The sequence below is a fragment of the Glandiceps talaboti genome, chromosome 5 (genome assembly GCF_964340395.1).
Source record: "Glandiceps talaboti chromosome 5, keGlaTala1.1, whole genome shotgun sequence".
NCBI classification, from domain to species: domain Eukaryota; kingdom Metazoa; phylum Hemichordata; class Enteropneusta; family Spengelidae; genus Glandiceps; species Glandiceps talaboti.
The window spans coordinates 25335958-25352860 of NC_135553.1; the positions used below are offsets into that span (position 1 = coordinate 25335958).

The window sequence follows — 16903 nt, forward strand, 5'->3', positions numbered from 1 at the left end:
TTTGGATTTGTAGTACCATGCTGTGCATACAGCCACACCAAATGATTTACCCACATAAGATTGAATACTGTAGAGTACAATGAGTTAGTCAATAATATCCAACAAAACAGTTTCAACAATTACTACAGTTGGAGCTAGTCTCTGATTGTAGATACTTTTGTGTTTGCATAAAATCGTGACTTGTAGTTTCAATTTTTTCTTGTAATACTTTTTAAACTATACTGCTCCTTCTATTGGCATACTTCTCTCATGTTATATTATAATCTTGTTTGGCAAACAATGACACAACTTTACATATAACCCATATTTTAGATACCAGATCTTGGCACCCAGTGCTGTACCTCAGGGCTTCTTAGACAATCGTAAAGCTGCAGAGCTGTTGCTTGATGAGATCCAATTGGAACCAGCTGAGTTCCGTTTGGGCCACACCAAGGTACGTAACAATGACTGTACTTGTACTGTTGTTTGCCATCATGCCTATCCAAATTCACATCCAAGTGACCAAACGCCACAGGAGTTTAAGGATCATACAATTACACAACTTTATGTAGTGATAACATTAGATTGCAACAAGTGTATGGTAAAGAAGCCTTCATACTGTGATAATGATTCTGATTGATTTCTGGATGTGGATGTTTCAGCTATGCAAAGAATAAACAATTCCATACATATTATATGTCAATCATTCAGCTATGTCCTTAGTTATCATGAGTTTTAGAAAATGATAAATCTATTATTTTACTATTGCATCTTGTCAGAGTATGAAACTGCTGTATCTGTATAAGTTTTGGATCAGTTTAAGAAAAAGCTCCTTTAAGTTGCATACGATCATGGTGTTGGTTATTAATTTGAAGTGACATTCTGTTTACAGATTTTCTTCAAAGCTGGTGTGTTGGGTACCCTAGAAGACATGAGAGATGAGCGTCTTTCCAAGATTATCGGTATGTTGCAGGGCCACTGCAGAGGATTCTTGATGCGTAAAGTTTACAAGAAAATGTTGGAACAGAGGTATGACTATTTCTATTTTCTTTAACAATGTTTGAACACTTGTACAAATCAAATTTTCTCTCTCTATTTGTTGTAGATACATTAGAAAGTTTTGTTACTCTGTCATTGATAAATAAGATGCAGTTCATTTTGTCATCATATAGAATCATAGTTACAGGAAATTCTTTAAGAATGCTTAGCAATATGACAAAATTAATACTTCTATACTTTTTTTTAAAATTGTTTTTCTGTACAGAATTGGTATTGCTGTTATCCAACGTAATGTACGTAAATACTTGATTTTACGTAACTGGCAATGGTGGAGACTATACACCAAGGTAGGTTTTTACTTGCCAAGGTTTACTTTCCCAATCCTTTCATTTCTTTGCCAAAGTTTTCTCCTCATACTTCTGTAAGTTCTGTACTACTCAGACTGTGTACTTCACTGTAAGTAATATTCAGTAAATGCTGACTTTCAAAAAGGAAAAAAAATGTATTTCTATTTGATGATATAAGAAACAATATATTTAGATATTTAGAGGTAAAAAATCAAGAAGTGAAGATATTTGTTGCCTGTGATCCCAATTTGATTGTGGATATGCCATTAGTAATTAGATTAACATGTGTACAGGTAAACCCTCTGTGGAACTTTACCCTCTGACCTTAATTTGAATATGTGACTGATGGAAAGATTTGATGTGTATGTACACAGGTCAAGCCTCTGTTGAACGTTGCCCGTGCTGAAGATGAGATGAAGATCAAAGATGAAGAATTGAAGAAGTTCAAGGACAAGGCTGAGTCTGCTGAGAAGGAACGTAAAACATTGGAATCACAGAATGCTTCATTGACAGAAGAGAAGAATAAACTCTTCACCGAGCTGGCAGCTGTAAGTTGGACTACATTCGTAATATCAACAAGTTGTACTTTTTTTAGGTGTACAGGATGACTACTTTGAAGTTAACATGTAGCAGTTTAACAGAATATTATGAATCTAGTAAATTATACAACTTTGTAAAATAGTACAAAGTATGTATAGTTACCTGAATTAGCTAGAAGGTAGAAGTAAGATAATCTCTGAATGTTGACAGAAAGTTATCTCTTAGTTCAAATAAATTGTTTTCTTAACATAGTATATGCCTCTGAAATTAAATTCTTAATTAAGAAAACTTTAACTCATTCTCAGTATAAATTAAGATGGTGGATTCTTGGACGTCTTTTATTATTTTAAAAGTGTCAGGATCAAATTTCAAATAGCAATGTTTTGATGGATTTTAATATTTTGGATTTTCAGGAAAATTGGCTGCTTAGGTATATTACACCATAACAATATAAAGATGCTTTCTAGTGTGCCTTTTTTCAGTCTGTCAATGAAAGATGTTGTGATAATTTGTCCACTTGTGTTGTGATTTTACAGGAACAAGAAAATGCAGCTGACTTGGATGACAGGTGTACTAAACTTGAAAGTTTCAAGAATGACTTGGAAGCCCAGTTGAAGGTAATTCTCCATTGTACTTAGATTAGTTTGATTTTCACATTTAGTAGGTTTCTCATGGTACCTAAAAAAAAGTAATGCATCCCACAGTCACTTCAAAAATAAGTGAAACTGATAAAAAAAAAAGTAAGTGTGATGCTTTGAATTCAGTGTCATACTTTTGATAGTCTGATGTGACAGAAATGACACTTAAAGTCAGAGGGGTGTTAAGAGCTATCTTTTTTCTCTTTGAAATTCCTTTAAATTTCAGCTCAAAACCCAGATGCATGCTTGTGATGTTACCATCATATGTACCATTAATGGTGGTGTGATTGTTTCCGATTTGCCCAGAAAGGGCATCATTTTTTGTATATTTTGATCTGATTTCTTGAATATATAAGAAACTCAGAAATAAAAGAACCAGCCAGATATGAATGCCATTATTCCAGGTTATCAAGCGATATTAGTCCACATTATGCGAATGAGATATCACATGTTTCTTTGATATGTCCACATTCCTGTTTCATACAGTCTTCTCTGACTTCAACATGTTGTTTGTTTGTTTGTTTGTTTGTTTGTTTACTCAGACATTGGATAGTTGAATGCTCAAAGAGACCTTGTAAGATGAGATTTGACATGCAACTTTTGTTGTTTGCTTTGTTTACTCCAGGAATTGAAGGACCGTCTGGATGATGAGGAGGATGCTAATGCTGATGTTAGCAGTGCTAAACAGAAACTGGAACAGGAATCTCAAGAGCTGAGACACGACATTGAGGACTTGGAAATTACTCTGACTAAGGTACTACAGCAATAATTGCCCAGAATAGAAACAACCCAACCAACATCACATACACTTCACTCGCAACTTCTATCACCACTACCACCACAAGATCCAAGCACTCAATCTCAACCTCATTTCTTACACTATGTCCATCATATACACACTTTCATTTGCATATACATCATTTGCATATACATCATTTACATGCAAGTAATTTGCATAAACATACTTTGCATAGACATCACAATACATATTCAGAATATTATACACTCTATACCACCACCGTAATTTCTTGCACTTCTTTAGTCCTTGTGGTAAATTTTCATGCTCTTCTATAGTCTCAATAAGTTAATTTTCTATTTTCCAATCTGTGTCACTATATCTATCTTTTCTCAGTCTATTCTTCGCCTTTATAGTATGTTCATGTAAAGGTGTTTCTGTAAGCTTATGTAAATAATTGCATAATCATGACCTAATTTGCATAATCTATACTGTGCATACTAATCTGCATGATTTGCATACTTTTTACAACTTGTGTAATATCAACTTTTATTTTCTATGCATGCTTTCTCTTACATTTTCACACTCCATGACTTGAAGCCATGTATGTTGGGATGCAGCTAAACTGGAAGTAGTTATTATTGTAGTGCAACAGTCAGCACTTTTCCAAGGACAACTTTTTGTTTTGTTTTGATAATCCGATTAACATAATGAGACTAGCAGCATGTTGTTGATTATACTATCAGATTCTATACATGCGCTGTGTACATTGACTTGCTGTACTTGAACTAGATAACAAGTTCAAGGCCAGAACTATCAAGAATGACATTAATTTCAAAACTATTTATTTAGAGGACTTTATCAAGTGATAAAACTTAAATTACAACTTGCAAAGATGCAACTGTTCCATAAATAGTTGATAAAGTGAATTTACCATAAATAAGTATAAATTCAAATTATCATGTTCATGGACATGAATGTTTTTGTTCATTGCAATAATTTTTTCCACGGAATGGAAATATTAGGAATATAATATTAAAAGTTACAATTTATACTGATATTCTGTTATGTGATATTTCCTGGCCTCCAGGGATATGTTTAGTCCAGAAACTTGAAGGTTCAAGGAGCAATAATCACTGTACACCATTGTATTCTGAAAGTGAAATAGTCTGATAGTGTAATTAATGTGAAGCTGAGACTTGTTATGATTTAAAAGCTAGTTTTCTGTGAGACTGATGAAATCAAAGAGTGGACTGCCTTCCTTGCAAGTCTAGTCTAACAACATTGATTTACTGATGTAGTATATAGTTCATTGCCATACTGATAGGTGTGTGTGCAGTTGCATTTTACATGCTGACTGACTTGTATGTGGTTGCCTGTTACATTTTCAGTTGTAAGTATGTCTGGCATGCACAGAAGAAGAGCAGATATTAACAAACTGATAAGAGATTTGTTTCACGGTTTTCAGAAAACAGTGAAATCTTCTTTAGCAATTGTAGGCAGTATGGCAACTGATGTGTAGATATTCAGATACTGGTGTTTTGAGTATGGGTGTATGTATGTTGTCTGTCTGTCTGTCTATGTATATATTTTTGTCTGTCTGCGTGCTACACTATCCATTTATCAGTATCTGCATATCTATATGTATGTGTATGTACAGCAGTGTGTGTGTATGTGTGTGTGTGTGGGTGTGTGTGTGTGTGTGTGTGTGTGTGTGTGTGTGTGTGTGTGTGTGTGTGTGTGTGTGTGTGTATGGGTGAGTGTATGTGTGGGAAAGTGTCTGCTCTGTGTATGAATGAGTGTGGATAGTCAACCAAAACCCATCCCTGTCAACAGGTCGAGGATGAGAAGAAACAGAAGGAAGAACAAATCAAACAGATATCAGAGAGCCTTGCCAAGCAGGAGGAAGCCCATGCCAAACTTAGCAAAGAGAAGAAAGCCCTAGAAGAAGAACACTCCGTAAGTTGTATTACAATTCATCCTTTCAGATGTATTTACTAAATAATAGTGTATGCTGTCTGTCAACAAGATGGAATACTAGAATGAACAGCTTCCAAAGTCACTTCTACAGATATAATGTTTAGACTGCAACCTCCAAAATATGCCTATTTTGACTAAATTTTTAGAAAGAAATTAGGTTTCTGATACTATATTTATGTTTTACTAGGCAAAATTTGACTAAATATGACTTATTAAAAGTGTATCCTTTTGTCGATATACAAAAACAGATATTTTTTGTATAATTTGTTGTAGAAAAGACACCAAGTGTAAGTGTGGTCACATCCATTCAAATCTGTAGTGTTTGATTAACTGAAACAATCCAAATCAATAAAGCTCATTCACCAGAAAATTGAACTTTGGTTTGATTTTTCTACCAACAGAGAACACAGGATGCCCTACAAGCTGAAGAAGACAAAGTCAACCACTTGAACAAAGTCAAGGCCAAGTTGGAGAGCACCTTAGATGAGGTCAGTATTGAGTACAAAGTTCAAAGTTCAAATTAGCTGATATTTTGGAATGATATGGGGTGCAATATTTCAAGCATGAACAGAGACTACAATTTGATCAATTTATCTCTGTATGTAATAGCCCAGATATTACAGCTTCCTTCATTTTGTGTAATTCCAAAGATGTTATTTGTGATAAAAAAAAAATGTATGTATTCAACTCAGTTACATGTAATACATTTCATGTCAGCTGATGTACGGTACCTATATGTAGTGAAAACCACTCTGTCTTCAACTGTGACAATACTTTGTATCCATTTGGGTGCCACCTAGTCTAAAAAATTCAGTCGTTGGTCCATTTATGTAACCACTCACTATCACATGGGTTGGAGCATACTACATATGCGGAAACAACAGCTAATCTTTCAGGCTAGGTGCCACCTATTTGGTGTATAGATCATACATAGTGAATGACCAAGTTTTTGTACCATTCTCATGGTTTGACCTGTTGCATCATTGCTGGCAAAATATATTTCAAAAACCAATCTATGAGTTGTGGAATATCTTTTTGTCATATTTTGGAGGGAAAAGCAGATGTGAAATTTTTGGATGCATCTTTGCTCACAAACAGACCACTTTATCTTATAGACTGAAGATATGTTGGAGCGTGAGAAGAAGGCACGTGCTGATCTTGAGAAGAACAAACGCAAACTTGAAGGGGATTTGAAGATGTCCCAAGAAGCTCTAGAAGAAACAGAGATTGCTAAACGTGGTCTTGAAGATCTAGTCAAGAAGTAAGTAGTATAAGATTACACTGAAGTTATAAATACTAGGAATACCTCATAAAAGAAACTACCTTTATGTAGCAAATTCTGTCCCCCTGGTACACTTAATCTCGCTTTGTACCTGTTTTCATGTCTGTTATGTGAGAGCAATGCAGAAAACTATCTGTTAGTCCAAAACTTGTTGCTGATGCTGATGCTGATGCTGTTGACTGAAAAGGGAGAGAGCAATTGAACTTTGACACCCTCTCTATAAAGTATCACTAGAGGGCACTGTTTTTCCAAAGTTCTCCTTGAGTCTCTGGGCCAATCAGAAACATGCTTTATATTAAGGTTTTGATAAGCACACAGTGCCAGGAGTCAAATTGACTGTGTGTTACCCATGTGAGACAGGTTGTCAAACTGAATACAACTTTACATAGTTTGAATAAAAGTTCATTACGTCTACCAGATTTTGACCAATCAGAACACAAAGACTAAGCATTATTTGTCATCTCTTGTGGTTTACAGGAAGGATGGTGAACTAAGTTCCTTAAACAGCCGCTTGGAAGATGAACAGAGCCTGGTGAGTCAATTACAGAAGAAGATCAAGGAATTACAGGTAAGTCTTCATTATTATGGACAGAATTCTATATGACTTTCCACTGCCAAAATTGTGAACACAAAATTCCATTTTCTTTTGACTGTTTTTGGCATACCTCAACTTCTCTGAAGAAAAAAAGAAAGAATGTATTCAAATTATCCCATGGCATAAATTGATTTCAAATGTGGTACAAAATTGATCAAATTGAGAAACTTTACCATGAACATAATTCTACCTATGTCAGACATGTCACAAATATTTTCAAATTTACGGTGGCATGGAGAGATTATTTTACCACATGTGCCTTGGAGCAATGGGTGGAATTTGAGAGAAAACATGCATAGTGATTTAAATAACATTTGAACTCAACTTAAGTTGCTCAAATTGTGAATGTTTTCATATTTGGAGATAGCAAATACATTGCATCAGACATATGCTCCGAAGTCTTGTACTTGATGTCAAATGTTGATTGGCTTAACAGCCTTAGATTGTGTATGTGTGTGTGTGTGTGTGTGTGTCTGTCTGTCTGTCTGTCTGTCTGTCTGTCTGTCTGTCTGTCTGTCTGTCTGTCTGTCTGTCTGTCTGTCCCTGTGTTACACGTGTGTGTTGGGGAAACAAGTTGAAAATCTGTGTTTAGTCTAGTTCAGATTGCATCATCTTTGAATCAACTTTGTCAGATATCTTGGTCAAATTGAAAAAAAAAGTGTAATTGTGGATGCCAGCTCTGCTATAAAAAAAAATGTATCTGTCTGTATGGTATGTGAGTCTGTAAATCAGTACTGAGTGTGATGACATAGACGTGACTTTGGTAGAATGGAATTGTGATTCATGGCAAAGAATTCATGAATGCAATTCATCCTACCATAGTGTGTAACAGGGCTATGCTAATCTTGGACAGACACAGGCTGTATAGTACTTACTCAGGTACCTGGTACTAGTACCATCACTTTTGGTCAAGTTTGGTCATCTCTAAATTTGATTTGCACATGGAAATAGAATGAGCCACAATTGAAACAACAGATCATCAGGTGTTATTCTCCCACTTGATTGGCCAAGCACAATAAAATATGATGTCTGATAACCTGAGTTTAGTTCCGCCCACTTCCAAAATACACCATTTTCAAGTGATGCATATGGTAAAGTTGTTGAAAGGAGCTGTCAGTGAAGTATGTGGTGTTTTATGGAAGGTGACCTGCACCTCTAGAATAGAAGTCTGTGTAGATTACACCACCATAATGATGACATGGCTACTGCTTGGTTCAGCCTTTAATGTTGTGATGGGGATGAGTGCTTTAGTGTGGAATGTGTTTATAAAAATCAAATCTTGCACAGCTGTTTTTCCTGTACTATTATCATCTCCAGAGACTACGTCATTCATTTTAAAGAGTCTATTTTTGCACTCTGCATCAGTTGATTCAGTCCCATGGCACAGCAGGACCAGTCTCTTAGACTCTTTGTCAGACGTGATGGAACTGAATACAAAATACATCAGATTTTTCATTCAATGTCTGCCAAAATTTAAGGAGTATTGTTTGACTGATTGGAAATGATATCTAGAGTTCATATTACATTCCCAGACGAAATTTCCAAAATTCAATAACCATTTATGTATTGAATAACTGTCATAAGAGGTTATTACAAACCACACACATATTAGTCATCAACTTTAATGATGTCTTCAAATTTCTCAATCATGCTGTGCTGTCTAATCTGTACATTTTCAAAATTATCTTGACAAAATTCTTGCTCTTAAAAAAACTTTTTTGCATATATCAAAGTTATTTTGATCTGGAATTCTAGAAAAAAAATCCTTGTGAAAAAGGAGATGTCAAAGTGTTAAATGAAAATTATTTCAGTTTTTACCAATTTTATTATAGTTTCAACATTTTTCAAACTGACCAAGCAAGCAAACATGGCTGTCTGCTCCTCAAAAATTTACCATGGCTTACCTGCTTGTTTGTGGGAATATAGAAGTGGGGGCAAAGTTCAGCAAACAAACTTTATATCAAGGGTAGTTGCAAAGGAATGAGAAGTATGTGATTGGTTTTAAGTAAAGCAGACAGACAAAGACAAAAACCAACAACCAAAATAAGCATCAAGTTGTTAGGTCATAACAAGGCAGCAAATACCTGAGTGATGAGAAATAGTGTGCCCCAAAAATGCACACACATTAATGTGATTTGACATCCAAATGTGGATGATTCATTATACAAAATGTAACCTTTAGCATAGGTATGTGGCAAGGCTACCTAGGTGACTGATCTTTGTGACCCTGACAGGCATTAACATGTGAACTAGTGAGGTGAAGAATGCAGTTGCTATAGAAACCCACACTGATAAGTGATATTTACAATAGACTAGGGGCTTTTTATTGGCTCGTTGATGACAGTGTGGCAACAATTTATTTTCATTACTTGAAATACGATGCCTTCAATATTCAAAAAAGGGGATAAGATGTAGTGATAGGTTACTGTGATTGGCTATGCTGTGTTTACCTGCAGATCAAAATGACAGCTGGGACATGGTAATCTTTCGATCATTAGGCGGTTCCACCTTTTGAGTTTATTATGAATTTAAATCTTAGATTACAACCATGTGTAGAAATATGCAATAGAACCCTCGTATAGCCTAGTGGGGAGGCTGGGTCAGCTGGATACATTTACTAGCAGTTTTGCATACATGGGCATGAATAAGTTATCATAGGAAATGACATACCGTTGGCAATATAAATCCCACTAAACATAGAGTTTGGCTACCAGCGTGTGTCTGTGTTCTCGTCTGTCAGTCTATTTGTTACTCTGTCACTGACACGATGTCTGTTTCGGCGCAGATTCTCATTAACGTGAGTATAGTCGTTCTTTTCTATGATTCCATCATTGAACTTTCTAGTCTTTTCCGATGTTGTTGCATATACCAACGCTGTGTCAGTTAGGGTGAAAAGATGTATGATGGCCGCCAGTGTTTTAACCATAATCTGAAAGACTTCCTGAAACTCCCAGATATGCTATACCAATGAATCGTTACTTTTTTTGTGCAGTCTTTAACAACTTGTTTTCATTTCCATTACAAAAACATTCTCGAGTAGGAGTTATTCTTATCACCTGCCCAGTGCCCTCAAACCTTAGCAGCTGTAGACAGTGTTACTACAGTTGTTGTGAGTTATGGAATGGTTTGGTAATCGCTTGTGTGAGTTATGGACTAGTAATAGATAGGGTGGAGATTTCTTCATGGGAGTATCCCCATAGACAACTTCAAACTGTTTACCCAGTTGTCTGCAGCTGTCTTCTGTCTCATTAAAAGTGTTTACCTAAAGACAAAACTATTTCCTTCAATTCTATTTTGAAATTCATTTTAGATGAGGCATCAGAAGAAATCTTTTTGCCTTTTTACCAAAAAATGTCAATCAAATCAATTGCTCAAAATTTATTCAAAGTTTTTCAGGCCTAGAACCACTAGTGCTGCAGTGTGAGAAAATAGTCCATCCTAGTCTATTTTGAAATTCATTTCAACTTGGACAGCAGTACAAATTTCAGAAGATTTCACTAAAAAATTTCAATCAAATGTTTAAAATTTATCCAAATCTTCCAGACAGTTTATATTGTGAAGAGATTATATTATTTTCTGTTGAGATTTGAAGTAGGCACAGCAGGCTGCCTACAGAGGATAGTTTTCTTGTTTATTCAAAGAGTTTACTCAGGATGGAAAAATCTTTACTATGCATACATTTATTTTATTGAATGTCATCATGTGGGTTGAAAGTATCACGGTTTCGATAGTTTGAAGCAGTTTTGGCATTTTTGAAATTCCACTGTTGCATAAAGTTGTCCTCTTCTAATGTAATTGGGCAGAGAGAATGCAACCTGTGACCAATGGCATTGAAGATTACCGGAGGTAATTTCCTTGAACTCAAATGTCATGTCACTTGATAGGATGTTGAAGCTATCTATTTTTCTTGGGTTAATGAAAGTGCTTCCTGCTGTTATTGTTTCTGGTATTGTTATTTTAAAAAAGAAGAAGAAAAAATTATCAACCGTTGAAAGCTGTTTGTCAGATTTCTGAGTCTAGTGACCTCTTGGGAATTTTTTGTTCAGTGAGAGAAATGGCTGTGTCAGCTCATCCAATTAAATGGAGTGGAAAGATATGTTGCATGGCAACAATTTGTTGACTAGTTGCCATAGCAACATTGCCAGACATGAGTTGAATGATAAAGATCCTTACAAGTGTTTTAACATGGTCATCTTGTGACGTTAATTGTGAAACTATGCATGGATTATCGAGTACATGAACAACTTTGGTGAGAATATGGATGTTATTACAGCAATGTAGTCTAAATCTGACCTATAGAAAGAGTCAGTAAATGTGAGATTTAATGAAGACACTGGACATTCCTTGACTTCATTTGGCAAGTCGATCTGTACACTCAGACATATGTGATGTTCTGAATGTGGACTATTCTGTGTCTGAGCATGGGATGGAATTTAAGTGAACTAATTTTAGTGCATGAAATCCCATCTCTTTGCACTGAGCATCAGGTCTTCTTGTGTTACATATTATCATATATGATGAGCTCGGTGAAAGTCCTGCTTGCCCTATTAGAGAAAGTGGAATTTCAGCTGAGCTATGCATGCCACTTCCATTTATGGCAGCATTCCATGCCAGCCATCTGACCATGTGATACATCAGGGCTGCTTATCTCTATAGGTCTCTCATTGGCTGCAAGGCTACACTGTCATAGTTGACCAGTACTTGTATGTCAAATGATTTGCATTCAGAGGCAGTAGTAAGTAACCGTGTTGGTAGCACACAGTTGGCATTCAGGCTCTTCAGGGCATGCCTACAGATTGGGAGATTTTTGAAGATTCAGCTTGTCTCAGGGAATTACTTGTAAGCTGTTAACCGGTACAACTCTACTCAACTACTACTACCCCTGCTGCTCAGCCCTTGTCTGTTCCTGTTCTGTGTTAAAGGATTGCTATTGGGGATATCTGCCAAGATGTCGATGACTTCATTAGTAGAATACAGCTACAGTGCTAGTGGAACGGGAATTCCATCAACATCCCATTCCCATACTGTATCAAAGAGTTCTTCCTATGAATCCAAAATGACCGAGAGGGGATCATTTCAAAACTTGAGCAAGAAGTCAAGGAAGATTCTCCGACAGAGTTATGAAATGGGTGACAGTGCTGTTGGTCTGAGACATCTATTTGAAGTAGGGAGCTTATTTTTATCAACTGCTTGTACAACCATAATATTGTTGCTTTAAAGTATAAGGTTCATTGGAAGTCTGCTTCATTTCTCAGCTTTGTCTGTTATGTCTGTGCTCAAGATTGTAAACAGTTAAGTAGCAGCTTTGGCTCATTAGTGATAAGTGAAGTATTTGTATTGCTTCAATGGTCAAAGTAATCAATATAATTACATGGACTTTGCAATGTTTTGTTTATGAGCAGTACTGCACTGCTAGTCAGATAGCAATGGCCCAGTACAGTGGTATCGTCAACAAGTCTTTACTGTAATGCACAGTACTGTATTGACAAAAGCTCCCCAGAGTGTTTCGCCACATTTATCAAAAGGTTCCTTTCTAAGGCAGTTATAAAGTTATGGATCGGAATGTAGTGTCGATTGTGTGAGCAGTAGTCATGTCATCCTTGGAACATATATTTTCATTGGGGTACCGTAAGCAAGTATTGTGCAGACAATACAACCATTGTTAACAATTATTTCCACCTGAGCCTGTCTTTTCATGCGAGTGCTTCTGTTTATCGACAGGCCCGCATTGAAGAACTGGAAGAAGAATTAGAAGCAGAAAGACAGGCTCGTGCTAAGGTAAGTGCAAAATATTAATAACTTCTGTAGAGTGATTTTGTCTCCTTTTATGGCAGAAGTTATCTGCAATGGCAGAATCACAATGTTGTGAGACAATGTTTAAGAAACATAGAATACATTCTTTAGTGTCAAATTACAATCTGTGCAATGTCTGTTCGTTAGTCAGGAGTTCATGTCCATCCATCCATATCCACCGTCGGTGTACATCGAGTGGAAAGGTCATAAAACGACAACAAAATACCGCAACATGTCATTATAGGTCTTTTAAAGACAGCATAAATTCCAGAGTGAGTTGACCTCTGTTGTACTCAGACATTTAAATGTGAGATTTACTGTTTGCTTCACTGCTATGTAAACTCTCAGCTGGATACAAGTAGACTGTGCTACACAGACATACATAAATTGTGTACGACACTCAGGAATTTTCCACAATTTTTCTTTTAATGAAAATTTTCATAGATAGCTAACCGGAAGAGATCATAACACTGACATAGCATTGGCTAGTGTCCCATCGTGTATGCAAGTGATATATTCATTAGCGCTGTTGAAAATTTCATTTCTCACTTTTTTCGATCTTAATGAAGAATTTAGTGCACAGTAAAATCAAAGTGACCCTAGTATAGAATGCTCCATCCAGATCAGAATTGTGACAGTGATATTTATGTTACATACTTGACATAGTCCTAATGCATAGTCCTAAAGTAGACAGTCGGACATTCTAGGTCAAGGAATCAGGACATAGTCTACACAGGGATAGATGAGGGGTGTGTGTGAACTCAACTGAGTTCTTAGTCTCCAGATATTAATATAACATTTTATGAATGGAAGGTGTTAGCCTGTTAGGATTTATATTTACCCAAAGTACTTAGTGAAGACGCCTTTTGAATGAACGAGGAAAATGCTTTGTTGTTGTCACATAAAATTTCAATAGCCTACTGTAGTGTCGGGGGACCTCACCTGAAGACTGACATCAAAACACCACAAATCACAACGACCCTAATATATAGCAACAGAAAACACTTCACTTCTGTTTTAGTAGAGAAACTAAAACATATTAGATCTCCTTACAGAAAAAAAAATCATATGCACTTGTTTACTATGAAGTTAACACCCATCAATCATAATTAGTCAGTGTTACATAGCCAAGACTCTGCTTTAACACATAGCCTAGCCTATCGATGTCCTGAAAGGAGACATCAACTAGGTGTCTGAAAGGTTATCAACCTTGAAGCGATAAACTATGCCAGTTTCATTCAGCTAAAATGTTTACTGTTGAGATAGCCAGACCACTTGTGAAAAACAAACAACTGTGTGAAGCAGTTTGTCATATGTCAATAACTTGCCAAGGTCCTCAACCCTTGAGGCTTTGGTATACATAACTCACACCAAATCAGAAAAGATATACACATCATCTGCTCCTGAATTCGCATGGAATTTCAGCAAGAAGTATTAGATATTTAGATTGATACGTCTGCTGTCACTTCTATTTATAGACAGTTATTTAGAGTTCCTAGGGATGTTTTTGGATACCTGATATCATTTGATTGACCCCATAAATACTTCCAAGGTCAAACCAATTGATTAACTAGCAAGGATGATGCTAGACCTTGGGTGACTAGGTGAGACTTTGTAGCTCCCAGGTTTTTAAACAAAAAAAAAACCAGTTAAATATCTACTACCGTAAAAGGCTTGGAATGTGATAGAGGAATACATTTGTATTTGTATTGCCTAGATTCTAGTAAGCAATGGTATGTCACTTGTTTTATGGGAGTGATTTAATACTATAGAAGAACCTTTCAAGAGTTGGAAATAGTTGAATTAGATTAAATCATTTATCTCATTTAATGTGGGTCAGTTGAAAACTTGATGTCTGAGACAGACAGAGCTGACTTGTTAAGTATTACCCAAATTAGAATTTGTTTTAATCTTGATTAAAGAATAATGAGTTCATACACAAGGCAATGATTTATATTCATATATAGAATGCTAGGAATAAATATTTTGACCCAAACTGAAACTCTTGCACATATGTAAACTTTTTTGAAAATGAAATTAGGCGCAAGTATTTTTAGTTTGAATTTTGATTAACATGTTATTGTTATTAGTCATGAATTTTAAGTTTGTGAACTTCTAAGTCAGCAAATCATTCTATCTTCTCTCTGTAAATACAGGTCGAAAAGCAGCGGGTAGAATTGTCTCGTGAGCTAGAGGACCTCAGCGACCGTCTTGAGGAACAAGGTGGTGCTACTGCTGCTCAGATCGAACTCAACAAGAAGAGAGAATCTGACCTTGCTAAAGTTAAACGTGAATTGGAAGAAGCCACACTACAACATGAAACTATTTCTGCCCAACTTCGTAAGAAACATCAAGATGCCGTGGCTGAACTCAGTGAGAGTCTTGATCTTCTACAGAGAGCCAAGGGCAAGTAAGTAGAAATCATGGGTTTTGTAACCATTTTGAAATACCTTCAAATCTGAATACGAATTTGAATCTGAATCTTGTTCACATGTCTTGTTTTACTTAAATGGTAAAAAAATCCCTCTGCAAATCATTCAATGAAAAGTTAACTTCAGGTGAAATTTTTAAAGAGATGTTTTTCCCAATTTCAACATTGTTGAATATAGAAAGAAATGTATTCAATTCATACATAAAAGACTAAATCATAGAATAAAGTGACATTTATCCATCCGATGGACCTCATGGCTTGCTTTTTTTGACCAAACTATACTTTGTATCTGATTGGAGTTTTCTTTATTTACTTATTACAGGGTTGAAAAGGAAAAGAACTCATTGAAGGCTGAAGTCGATGACTTGTCAACTAACATTGAAATGCTCCAGAAAGCCAAGGTAAAAATGGTCATCATTCTGTCTGTTTGTTTTAAACCTTTAAATGAAAATGACCAAAAAAAAAAGACCAGAATATACTGATACGTACTTTATAGGCAACTGTTTAAACCATTCCAAACTTTTACAAAATTGAATTTTCCATCATTACAAAATATAGACTCTTGTTGATGTTATTCTTATTGAGATTTGAGTCTGTTGTCATGGATACTTATGCTTAGTGACCAAACTTTGACTTTGATATGGAACGAATAGGCAGTTCAGCTAATGATATTGCATGTACAATAATCACATTTAGTTAGTTAGAGAACTGAATTTATTGTGTTGTTTTTAAACTTTGTCTCACTTTTTGTCTTCAGATGCAATCAGATAAGACTAACCAACAAATCAACAACCAATTATCTGATGCCAACATGAGAATCGATGAAAATGTCCGCATCATCAACGAATTGAACTCTCAGAAATCTCGCCTTTCACAAGAGAATGCTGACCTTATGCGCCAACTGGAGGAAAGCGAAAGCCAAGCTGGTCAACTCAGCAAACAGAGAGCACAACTCAATGCCCAACTAGAGGAAGCCAAACGTGCCCTGGAAGATGAAGCCAGATCCAAAGCCAGTGTACAAGGACAACTGAGACAAGCCCTAGCTGATAATGATGCACTCCGTGAACAACTAGAAGATGAAGCGGATTCAAAGAGCGATATGCAGAGACAACTCTCCAAGATGAACTCAGAACTCCAGGCAATGAGAGCTAAGTTTGATGGTGAAGCCGTTCAACGTGCTGAGGAACTGGAAGAACACAAGTAAGTGAACATATAAAGCTCCTGTAGAATTCATCAACATTTTGAAGATTTTTGTCACACTTTGAACTCAAAAAATATAATTGAAGTTAAACAAACTATTTTATTTGAATCAACAGGAAGAAGTTGATTCTCAAAGTACAGCAGATTGAAGAAGAACTTGACACATTCAAGAGTAAGTGCAGCAGTCTTGAAAAAACCAAACATCGTCTGACTGGAGAACTTGAAGATTTACAGATTGACGTTGACAGGGTAAGCTTTTACAAATTATTGTTTCATTCAAAACATATAAACTTTTAGTATTGTAACACTTCCCTTATAAATATTCTGTCATCTACTTTGATACAAACTGTACTTCCAAAACAACGCCCTCTAGTGGCAAAGTA

General features: G+C 35.9%; 1 protein-coding gene across 4 annotated transcripts in view; it reads left to right on the top strand.

Moving 5' to 3' along the window:
- Window positions 1–16903, top strand: part of LOC144435205 (myosin-7-like) — a 55104-nt gene that overhangs the window by 28840 nt on the left and 9361 nt on the right. For all 4 annotated transcript variants that reach the window (XM_078123785.1, XM_078123784.1, XM_078123782.1 and 1 more), the window contains exons 17-31: window positions 313–433; window positions 872–1008; window positions 1244–1325; window positions 1700–1873; window positions 2402–2482; window positions 3129–3257; window positions 5076–5198; window positions 5621–5707; window positions 6335–6480; window positions 6979–7069; window positions 12818–12874; window positions 15046–15299; window positions 15643–15721; window positions 16078–16520; window positions 16637–16769. In XM_078123785.1, the coding sequence (XP_077979911.1) occupies window positions 313–433; window positions 872–1008; window positions 1244–1325; window positions 1700–1873; window positions 2402–2482; window positions 3129–3257; window positions 5076–5198; window positions 5621–5707; window positions 6335–6480; window positions 6979–7069; window positions 12818–12874; window positions 15046–15299; window positions 15643–15721; window positions 16078–16520; window positions 16637–16769 (2137 nt within the window). The remainder of the gene's footprint in view (window positions 1–312; window positions 434–871; window positions 1009–1243; window positions 1326–1699; window positions 1874–2401; window positions 2483–3128; window positions 3258–5075; window positions 5199–5620; window positions 5708–6334; window positions 6481–6978; window positions 7070–12817; window positions 12875–15045; window positions 15300–15642; window positions 15722–16077; window positions 16521–16636; window positions 16770–16903) is intronic.